Source organism: Nicotiana attenuata, unplaced genomic scaffold (assembly GCF_001879085.1).
Source record: "Nicotiana attenuata strain UT unplaced genomic scaffold, NIATTr2, whole genome shotgun sequence".
NCBI lineage: Eukaryota > Viridiplantae > Streptophyta > Magnoliopsida > Solanales > Solanaceae > Nicotiana > Nicotiana attenuata.
In genome coordinates this window covers 41,967-53,451 of record NW_017673785.1, presented here as the reverse complement: position 1 = coordinate 53,451, position 11,485 = coordinate 41,967, and the positions used below count along the sequence as shown (strand labels likewise).

Here is an 11,485-nt window from a genome sequence, read left to right as displayed (position 1 = left end):
TCTCTATATTAATTACAACTTAGCAATACTCCCGTAGCATAATTTAGCTTCAATCATTAGTCTTATAATAGTAGATATAAAAATCAAAACCAAGGATGTTTGAAGTGATATTAGAAGCACAACTGCAATTCTAGACTAAACAGACAATACAACTCCATTACTAGCTCCCTGTGGAAATTCGATCCCGAACCACTATTCGGGTAAAAGCTGTTGCAACCCGCTCTTCCTACCTTAGTGTAGTGTTGAGTCGGCAGCGATCAGCTGTCGATTTTTTAGCATAGTGACTTGAGGTGTTTCATGTGTAACAGTGTTGGATAGGATCGATCATGGTAGCGAGGCTACGTGGAAATATGACCTTTCAGGGTAGATTCATGTGTTCTATTTCTATGATGTGAGACGGGGTCTCAGCTTTGTGTTGTGATGGTACTGATGAGCTTGAGATACAGCTCTTTCGTTTGGGGTCATTTTCATGATTTGAGGATATTCAAATCGTTTCTTATTGGTGCGCGAATTATGTAAGTTGTGGCTTAGGCCTGTATTGATGTGTCATGTCACCAGAGAGGTGTGTTGGATTCGAGGTGATCGTTGGGGTCATTAATGAATACGAACGGATTTGATTTCAGCTTGTTGGAAGGATAACATCGAGGTTCGGCTCGGAAATCTGCTGTGGTATTAGCCAAAGGGAAGTGACTTCATGAATGGTTGACCTGAGAGATGGTTACGGTTTATTGCATGTTTCATTTATCATTAGCAGTATATAGAAGTGTGGAATAAGACCTTAGTTGATAAGAGGTTTTCCATCGGTATTCGAGTGTTGGGTGCAACTGCTGTGAATAGAAGTTATCGCTTCGAGTGTTTGAGTTATGTGGTATATCATATGATTGCACCTAAGGTTGCAGGTATGGGTTATTACAGCTGGTTCGGGCTTATTCTGAATAGAGATGTGAGGTTCTGATCTTGTGTATGATTTCGGAAAGTGAAATGTGGTTCTATGGCTTATGGGCTAGATTGGATGGTGAAATTTCAGTTACAATGTGTTATCGGACCTATACGAGATAGGGTGACGTGGGATCACCCCCGGGTTTACGCTTGGTAAGGTTATTCAGCTATTGGTTGGCTTCTAGGACAACTCTGGGTACGTTCGAGGACGAACGTGTGTTTAAGTGGGGGAGGATATAATGACCCGACCGGTCGTTTTGCGCTTTTGCACTTTGATCGCCATTTCTCGGGCATGACTTACCCCGTGTTATGTGTTGTGACTAATGTAGATCGTGGTTTTGGTTTTCAGGAAAATTTGGAATGAATTTAAAAGAACAGTTTCAGTTGAAAGCTTTGAATTTGAAAGGTTTGATCACGAGTTGACTTATTTGTATATGAGCTTGGATCGGAGTTTTTATGATTTGGTTAGCTTCATCGGGTGATTTGTGACTTAGGAGCGTGATCGGAATTGGTTTTGGAAGTCCGGTGTAGAATTAGGCTTGAATTGGCGAAGTTAGTATTTTGGCGATTTCCGGTTGATAGGTGAGATTTTGATCCGAGGATCGGAATGGAATTCCGAGAGTTGCTGTAGCTTCGTTATGTGATTTGGGATGTGTGTGTAAAATTTCAGGTCATTCGGAGGTGATTTGGTTGGGTTTTTGATCAAAAGCGTGTTTCGGAAGTTTTTGGAAAACTTAGGCTTGAATACGATGTGAATTGATGGTTTTGGTGATGTTTGAGGTGTTTTGATGATTGGAACAAGTTTGAATGATGTTTTAGGATGTGTTGATGCTTTTGGTTGAGGCCCCGGGGGCCTCGGAGTAATTTCGGATGGCTAACGGGAAGTTTTGAACTCTGAAGAATTGCAGAAAATAGAGCAGCAGGTGCAGGCAAATTTTGGCCTTCGCGATCGCGTGAGGTCCCTCGTGATCGCGTAGAAGGAGTTTGGGTGGCCCTGAGTTTGTGCTTCGCGTTCGCGTCTTAAAGCTCGCGTTCGCGGAGGGTCCTTGAGGTTGAGCTCCGCGTTCGCGTGATGGATGTCGCGTTCGCGTAGGTTCTGAGGCCCAAAGCATCGCGTTCACGTGTGTGGTGCCGCGTTCGCGAAGGGTTACTTTTGGTCAAAGTAAAGTTGTGCATCGCGAACACGTGGGTTTGACCGCGTTCGCAATAAAGAGATACCAGAACTGGGCAGAAAGTTTATAAAATATTTCATCCGCAATTTTGAGCCATTTTTCCTCCATAGCGGAGTATTTTGAGAGCTTTTTGAAGGAGATTCAAGAGGGATTCAAGGAGAATCGATTAGAGGTAAGAATTTTGAACATAAAACTCGTTTTTACTATGTAATCTACCTAGAAATTCATGAAAATTAAGCCTAAAATTGAAGAACTAGGGCTTGGGATTTTGAAATTTGATTTAGGGATGTGAAGGACCATTTGAGGTCGGATTTGAGAACTTTTGGTATGTATAAACTCGTGAGGAGATAAGAAACCCATTGATTTAAAATTTCTGAGTTTCGAGAAGTGGGCCCGGGGCTCGGGTTTTGCTAATTTTGGGGTTTTTGATATTTTTCGATTGTTTTCGATTGGGTATTATTTCCTTAGCATATTATGACGTATTCGTTCTGGTTGTGGATAGATTCGACGCGTGTGGAGGCCGATTTGAGGGGCAAAGGTGTCGCGAGCTAGAGATTTCGCCGGTTCGAGGTGAGTAATGATTGTAAATGATATTTTGAGGGTTTGAAACCCCGTATTTGCACATCGTAGTGCTATATTGAGGTGACTTGCACGCCGGATAGCAAGCATGGGGTAGAGCACCGTTGGGGATTGTGACTTAGTCCGTCCCGATTGATGAATTTACTGCGTACTTGACTGAAATTTACTTGTTATCATCATAATTTGGGCTGATTGCCATATTTGGGCTTCGTGCCAGCTATTTGAACCCTTCGGGGATTGTTGTTGATAATTTCTCACTGTTTTAATTATATACTTGAACTCAGTCACGTATTTTCCACTGTTTTAAGACTCAGCCAAGTTTATTTTACGTTAACACTTGAAATGATATTTCTAACAATATTTGGGCTGAGCATCATGTTTTACTGTTGCCCTAGTGGCTTATGTGATTTTGACTGAGTAAGGCCGAGGGCCTGTATTGTGAGGATACTTTTGGATCGGGCTGCGCGCCGCAACAGTGTTATACTGATACTGATATGAGGCTGAGGGCCTAGACTTGATGCCACGAGATGGCTTGATATTGCGCTTGGGCCGTAAAGGGCCCCTCCTGGAGTCTGCACACCCCCAGTGAGCGTCGTCGACGATAAACGGATCGGGCTGCACGCCGCAGCGGTATGTGGAACGGGCTGCACGCCGCAGCGGTACTAGTACTTTTCTGTGTGTTTACTTTATCTTATTTGCTTGCCTTACCTGTTGTTGTGCTACTTCATGAGATATCTACCGGATTGCCTGACATTATCTGTTAATTGAGTGTGCTGCCCGAGGGGCGGATTTCCGTGCTTATCTGCACTATTTGAATTGCATTCGTTTGCATACTGTTGAAAAAGTCATTTCCAAAAGAGGTTTTAAACTGAGCTAAGATACTTCTAAAGATTTCACAGCTTCACTATTTTTCTCAAAAGGTTTTACACTACTTCTATATAGCATGATGATATGACATACGTGATTTCTTACCGCTCAGTTGTTATTTACCTTTATTACTCACTGAGTTGGAGTACTCACTTTACTCCCTGTACCCCGTGTGCAGATGCAGGTATTTATTCACCCGGTAGCGGGTTTGGCTGATCAGAGTCAGAGATATAGGAGTTTAGCGAGGTAACTGCCAGCGTTCGCAGCATCGTTCTTCTCCCTTTGTTCATTATTCTTGATTAGTGTATTTTAGACCTTGAAGTTGTGCTTACATTCTAATAGATGCTCGTGACTTGTGATACCCCGATTAGGGCTGTGTGGGGTTTTAATTCCGCTATTAATATTATTAAGTCATATTTTCACTGTTTATTCATGTTTAAATTATTTTTGAAAAGACGAGTTGGGTTAGTTGGCTGGCATCGTCTTCACGAGAGGCGCCATCACGACCGGGTTTGGGAATTGGGTCGTGACACAACAACAAGAACAACAATAATAAGAACAACAACAACAACAAACCCAGTATGTTCCCAACTGGTGGAGTCTGGGGAGGGTAGTTTGTACGCATACCTTACCCCTATCAAGGGTCATGTCCGCAGTGAGCTGAAGCAGCTCCATGTACCTCTCCCCAGTACTTCTTTGGCCTACCTCGACCTCTCTTTACAAACTCGCCAAGGCCAACCTCTCAGACCTCCTAACAGGAGCATCAATGCTTCTTCTCTTAACATGTCTGAACCATCTCAGCCTCGACTCCCGCATCTTGTCCTCCACGGAGGCTACTCCCACTCTGTCTCGAATAGCTTCATTCTTAATCATATCTCTCCTGGTACACCCACACATCCATCTCAACATCCTCATCTCTGCTACTTTCATCTTCTGCACGTGGAGTTCTTGACTGGACAACACTCAGCCCCATACAACATAGTCGGTCGAACCACTACTCTATAAAACTTCCCTTAAGTCTTGGCGGCACATTCTTATCACATAAAACACCGGAAGCAAGCCTCCATTTAATCCATATCGCTCCGCTGCATGTGAGACATCTTCGTCAATCTTTCCGTTACCTTGGATAATAGACCCGAGATACTTAAAACTCGTTCTCTTGGGATAACTTGAGCATCAAGCTTTACCTCGACGTCTGATTCATGGGTTCCGTCACTGAATTTACTTAAATTATTATGTAGTTATTAATAATATATTGTAACCGATCGTGCCCGTTTGTGATGTAACTGAAAATAGTAAATCAATCCCTGCGTACACAATATATCCCAAAATAGAGTTTGACTTAATTAGGTGGTACACAAAATTATAACTTTCGTGCATTGGGGAATTAAGATACCCCAATATAGCCATAAGTTATGCACCAGGTTCATATTCACGTTTCGAAGCCACCTTAGCATGCTAAATCACGAGTTCCCTAAACATGTGTAGGAATAAGTAATAAAGCAAGACAACAGGTTTGTACTATAAATAGAAATCATTACTCCAATCCACCATAGGGTTGGGAATCCGGACTGGTTAATAATGTAAATTCTCCTATGAACAAACACCAATGGATTACTTTTAAAGAATATATGAGTTATAGAGTGTAAATTCATAGGAGCTTTTCAGTCATAGTGAGAGCTTTGGGAAATCACACAGCAAGTCTTCATCATAGATAGAGAGAAGAATAAGGGAGAAGATCTTATTTAAAAGAAGTGATACGATTCCAAAAGACAATCAAAACATTTTTTATTTTACCGTCCCCTGACTACTTTTACACTTTGCCTGTGGTCTTTATTTCTCCCAGAACTTTGACGATCTTCCGATGCAGAAGCAAGCAAAAAGTTGATGTGTATGCGACATCTTACCTCTACCTTTCCTTTTTTATTTGATAATCAATTGATCCCTGAGGTCTAGTTGGGCATGGTTTGAAGTGCAGATAATAACCGGTCTGATATTGTATTTCGTCATTTAAATATTATGTTTTTCTGTGGGAGGACTCAAACTCATGATATGCCTAACTCACATATCATGTGTTATCTTCTTGACATCATTTTTATAGAATTTTTGTCGGTAGATTTTTGGTTTGTGATCGAAGCTTAATTGATTGAATATATTGTTTGTCACTATGGTTAAAAAGATTTCTGATAATCTGATGTCCTAATTATGGACATTCTAAGTAAAAAACAAAAAAAAACATATTTTCTTAACTTCTTCCATACTCTCTCTTATGAAAAAGCAAAAAATCATGAAATTACAAAGGAAGTAAAAATTAGAATTTAATAACTTCTTCCAGCAAGTCGTATCATAAGGATAAAATGAAAATATTAAAATCAATAACATCTAAAGTGAGAAATATAGAGGGGCATATTTGAATTTTCCCCCCCTAGAGTATTTAGACATGTAAAATTCATCCAATTCACGAAGGAGCTCCGTTAGCTAACGACAAGGTTAGGGAGGAATCTAAAGTTTAACAAAGAATAAATATAAAACATTCCGTATAAAGGGTTTTAAATTTGAAAATTAACATCTTCTCTAACTTCGATGCAAATATTGCCCAAGCACAGCTGATGTATATTAGCACATGACGAACAGTAGTAAATAGTACTACTATCAATTTATTTGTCTAAATGCAATCACAGGGACAAAACACGACGGAACAATTCGGCCGCCTTTTATTTCGTGTTGGAGTTTCATATTTTTAACTTCCATATTATATAATTGCGACCATCGTAAATAAATACCTTTGTCATCCACAAGTTGGCGGAGANTCTAATTCAACAAGGTCAACATCATTATATTAGTGTTAAATTTCCTGAAGTATACGCCATTCTTCTTGCCAGTAGAATCATCTTCATCATCGACAGTAGTGTAAAAATGTTAAGTATATATTCTGATGCATTGAATTTGGACTCTGAAGTTCTGTATTTGTTTTACACGATTAATCCCTTTTTTTTAATGTATTTTTTTGGGTTTAAATCACGTTTTATAAAAAGAACAAGAAAAAAAAGCAATCGCGAGAAGATCAACCGATGTACTTTTACTTGAATTCTTCGGAGAACGCATTGAATGAGTTCAAAAACGTAAAGTTGAAAAAGCATCGAAACGTAACTAAATATAATATAATTTTAATTTTATTACACAATTGTACGCTATTATCCTTATTGTGTGTTTGCATTTAATTTATTTTGTGTTAAAATAAATTAAAAGTTAAGGACAATAGGTCCTGAACTTAGGCTAAGAAGCCCAAAAGTTAAGGACAGACAGTCCTTAACTTACAGTTACAAGTTCAAATGTTAAGGACAATAGGTCCTTAACTTTGATTTCCAAGTTCAAAAGTTAAGGACAATAGGTCCTTAACTTTGATTACCAAGTTCAAAAGTTAAGGACAGACAGTCCTTAACTTACAGTTACACATTCAAAAGTTAAGGACAAGCAGTCCTTAACTTACAGTTACAAGTTCAAAAGTTAAGGACAATAAGTCCTTAACTTTGACTTACAAGTTCAAAAGTTAAGGACAGACAGTCCTTAACTTACAGTTACACGTTCAAAAGTTAAGGACAATAGGTCCTTAACTTTGACTTACAAGTTCAAAAGTTAAGGACGCTTGGTCTTGAAGTTTGAGTTCCAAGTTCAAAAGTTAAGGACATGTAAGCTTGAAGTCCTGAACTTAGAGTTCCAAGTTCAAAAGTTAAGGACATGTAGTCCTGAAGTCCTGAACTTAGAGTTACAGGTTAAAAAGTTAAGGACATGTAGTCTTGAAGTCCTGAACTTAGAGTTTCAAGTTCAAAAGTTAAGGACATGTAGTCCTGAAGTCCTGAAGTTAAGGACATGAGCATAAGGGTATTTTCGTCCGGCAGTTAAAGTTTATTAAACTAGTGGCTAAAGACTAAAGACATTTAAAACACTGGCTTTAAAATAAAGACATGAGCTGTTAGTGGCTATTTGTACACATCGCCCCAAATTTGACGTAGAGCTCTTACTATAAATAGCACTACTTTACTTTTATCAAACATCCAAGGTACAAAAGTAAAAAGAGAAATATTCAATCAAGGAGAGGAAGTGCATCATATTACAAATCATGAAGTTCACAAAAATTGTAGTGGCAGTTCTCCTTATTGTGACTATTTTAGCAAATGCTGAAACCACAAATAATGAAGTTGTTGGCGACAATGGAATATCTTGCAAAACAAAATGTATACTTGCATGTGCCCTAAGTAGCACTCCCCATTGCCTTGATGATTGCCTGAAGCAGTGCCAACTTTCCGTTTCTTCTAAAGTATTGAACTGTAATTTTGCTTGTTCAACTGAACGTTGCTTTAAGTTTAGAGAAGGTATATTTCTTTCCTTAACTTTCTTTATTTCAACAATATTCTCTATGTTTGCTGACATGTTATGAAATTTGTATAATCTAATTTATGACATTCATTTTAACAAATTTTTTTGTAGATTCGAAGTTGATGGGAAGCTGCTTGGAAGAATGCTCAACAAAATATTGCAACAAGCTAGAGCGACATGTATCTTTTATGCTTCTTGTAATGCAAAAGCAAAGTAATAAAAGACACTAGAACAAATATGCTATATTGATTATTCCAAATGTATTGATTTATGCTTCTAATGAAGTGGAGAAAATTATTTTCACAACTTTATCTTTTAGATAAAGTCTCCCTTATTGTCTCTTTAGTCGTCTCCCAGCTACGATTAATAGAGTAATCTGTCTTAAATTTCTACAGAAAATCTTATAATAAATAAAGTTACTTTGCTTTCATCAAACATCCAAGACAAACAAGTAAAACAAATATATTCATTTAAGAAGAGGAAGTGCCTCATTATATTGTAAAATCATGAACTTGGCAAAGTTTATAGTTGCAGCTTTCCTCTGTTAAAAAAGTTGATCATGATAAGGATAAGTTTGAATTAGATAAGCATAGTTAGAATGTATTGTAAAGTTAGAACTCTAACTCAATGTAATAGTTATACGAGTAGTAGAACTCTAAGTTCACTAGTAGTTGTTGTTTTGTGACTTGTATAAATTCAATCACTTATGGCTTTGTAAAATACTGCAATAACAGGATTCTTCAATACATTCTTTCCTCTCAATCGTGTGATTTTCTACATGGTATCAGAGCTTCTTGAAGCTACGCTGCCCACACGATCAAACATGGCCATAACAACATCCTCAACCTCTCTGTGTCTATCACCTGCCTCCCTGCACCATCTGATTGCCTCTTGTCCAGTTAAGTTGAAGCCATCAAACTATTTAATGTGGAGGACACAAATACTCCAGTTGATTCAAGTGATGAAGGTGACAAACTTGATCAAGGAAGGCAAGCCAGACACAAGCAGTTCATCTGCTACTGATGGTGCAAACACGACAGTCGACTGGGAGGAAAAAGATGTGCTCCTGAGGAGTTGGATCTCTGCTACAATGACTGAAGAAAGCATGTATCTCATAGTAGGATGCTCAACTGCCAAGGAAATGTGGAAATGTCTGGAGGAAGCATACCTGCAGGCAACCAAAGATAAGGAATTTCAGCTTAAGCAACAGCTGCAGAACATCAAGCTAGGAACCAAAAAGCTTGATGAATACTTGAAGGAATTCAAAGGCATATGTGATGGTCTCTCAGCCATACACAAGCTTGTTGATGAAGACAGCAAAGTAATCAACTTTGCTAGAGGACTTGGCCAAAAGTACAAAACTTTTAGGACTGTCATGCTGGGAAAGGCCCCATATCCTACACTAAACCAGTTTGTCAATGCCCTTAGAGGCTTTGACATGAGAGAAGATGAAGAAGAAGTGGTTCAACAAGGCTACAATATGGCTTTTGCTGCTCAAAGAGGAAGAGGTCGTGGAGGTTACTCTAACAGAAGAGGAACTCAAACTTCTCCTCAAGAGGAAGAGGTTTCAGACCTGCAGGACAAGGCAGCAATCAGAATAATCAAACTAATCAGAACACTGTCAATTCAAGACCACAACAGGGCAAGGAAAATTGCCAAATATGTGGAAGAAACAATCACACAGCCCTAAAATGCTGCTACAGGAGGGACTATTCCTACCAGGCTACAGAGGATCTGCCACAGGCTTTTTCTGCTGTTAATCTCCAGAACACACAGGCTGAAGATGAAGCTATGTATGTTGACTCTGGTGCAAGCAGCCACATAACCAATTCAACAGGTAACCTATCAAACCTTCAACCTTACAATGGTTCTGATAAGATAATAATTGGGGATGGCTCTAAACTTGACATCACACATATTGGAAATACAATAAAATCTGGACTTAAAGAATAGGAAATTCTTGTTGTCCCTAAGATTAAGAAGAAACTGCTATCAGTTAGTAAACTTGCTAAGGACAATTTCTGTACACTTGAGTTTGATGAGTCTGATTTTGTTGTAAAGGACAAGAGCTCAAGGAGACTTCTGGCCAAAGGATCTAAGAAGAATGATCTATATGCACTGGAAGACAATAATTTTTATGCCTTATCTGCATCAAAGGAGTGAATCATTATTTATGGTGGTATATGGTGCAATTAATGTTTATCCTCTTACAGCATGCAATTTCATTTATAATACCTCTCTTCACGTTTCCTCTTCAATAACACCTCATATGAGCAGAAAGAGATATCTGTATATGCATAGCAGAGAAGGTCATTCTTGAGCTTTTTTGGCAACAACTTGCGCTTTCAATTATCTTAGTTATAAGGTCTAAAAATAAATTGGCTAATTTGGTAAAAATTATGTTTTAATTATTCCGCACAACAGATCCTCTTTGAAGCCCATAAGGTTGTCAAATTCAGCCATTCATCTTAACATCTTCAGAATGGGCTTTTGAATTATGTTGCGCGAACTCTCCAAAATGTAGCCGCACCCGAGTCGGATCCTTAAAAAATGTACTACTTTTGGAGGATCCGTTTTTGGAGCCGCACCCGAGTCGGATCCTTAAAAAATGTACTACTTTTGGAGGATCCGACACGTATCCGGCCACATTTTCGGAGAGTCCGCGCAACATAGCTTGTGAAGACTACGAAAAACGTTACCTTATTTTACAGGGTAGAGATGAGACGACATCAGAGAAGAACGAAATGGAGAAAGAAGTACAATAGAAAACCAAGAAAGTGACACAAATGGACCGATGAAAAAAGGAACGGAACTAAAAAAATACTCAGTAGTTTTAGGCATATTGTCAAACATGCATCAACTTTTCCTTTTTGTTACTACTATTTTTGCATTTAATGTGTGTTTCGCTAGAAAGTGGAAACTTTCTTTCTCTCTTATCCATTTTCTTCAAATGCATGCGCAGAATCAGTTAATAGAAGAGTCAAAGCCACATGAATTACTTGAATAGACGTAAGCCACATGATCATGATGGAAGATGAATTGAACTAAAGCCCTAAAGCAATTGAAATTGAGCCCTTCTCAAGTCTCCATACAGTCAGATCTCTCATAGAACTCTGCCATTTGACACAATACTGGCTAAACTTGTGTAAAATGAAATGAGGGGTTCTTCTGAATAATAACAGAAAGAAAGGGAAAGCAAAACAAAAACACAAAAAAAAATATGGGCAAAAGAACTACCTTTAGAAGAAGAAACTTACCAGCAAAGAAGTTGAATTGAGAAATGGAAGAGAAACACCAAATTTTGGCAGCGTCATATATGGAGCAATGCAAGACAATGTAGATAAGTTGACAATGGAAGAGGTGTACGGGAAATGAAATGGAAGTGGAAGACAGATGTCCACACAGATACAAAGACTGTACACGTGTCACGAAATATGACAATGAACCAGTAAATAGAGAAAATACAACTCATGCAGCTTTTTGTACAACAAACTACAACTGTGTTCGTACACACTTGTTCATTTATATACAGTAGTAATAGTAATAGTAAT

At 38.6% G+C, this 11,485-nt stretch overlaps 1 protein-coding gene across 2 annotated transcripts; it reads right to left on the bottom strand.

Annotated features, from left to right (window-relative positions):
• Positions 1-8,525: 8,525 nt before the first annotated feature.
• LOC109217283 lies at positions 8,526-11,278 on the bottom strand. 2 transcript variants are annotated; one of them, XM_019381514.1, is made up of 3 exons: positions 11,192-11,278; positions 9,187-9,507; positions 8,526-9,102 (listed from the first exon to the last, which is right to left on the bottom strand). In XM_019381514.1, the coding sequence occupies exons 2-3, from the start codon at positions 9,372-9,374 to the stop codon at positions 8,889-8,891; spliced, it is 402 nt and encodes a 133-aa protein (XP_019237059.1). In that variant the 5' UTR covers positions 9,375-9,507; positions 11,192-11,278; the 3' UTR covers positions 8,526-8,888. The 2 variants fall into 2 exon arrangements, 1 of the variants encoding a protein (XP_019237059.1); XR_002066614.1 differs by lacking the exon at positions 9,187-9,507.
• Positions 11,279-11,485: the final 207 nt, after the last annotated feature.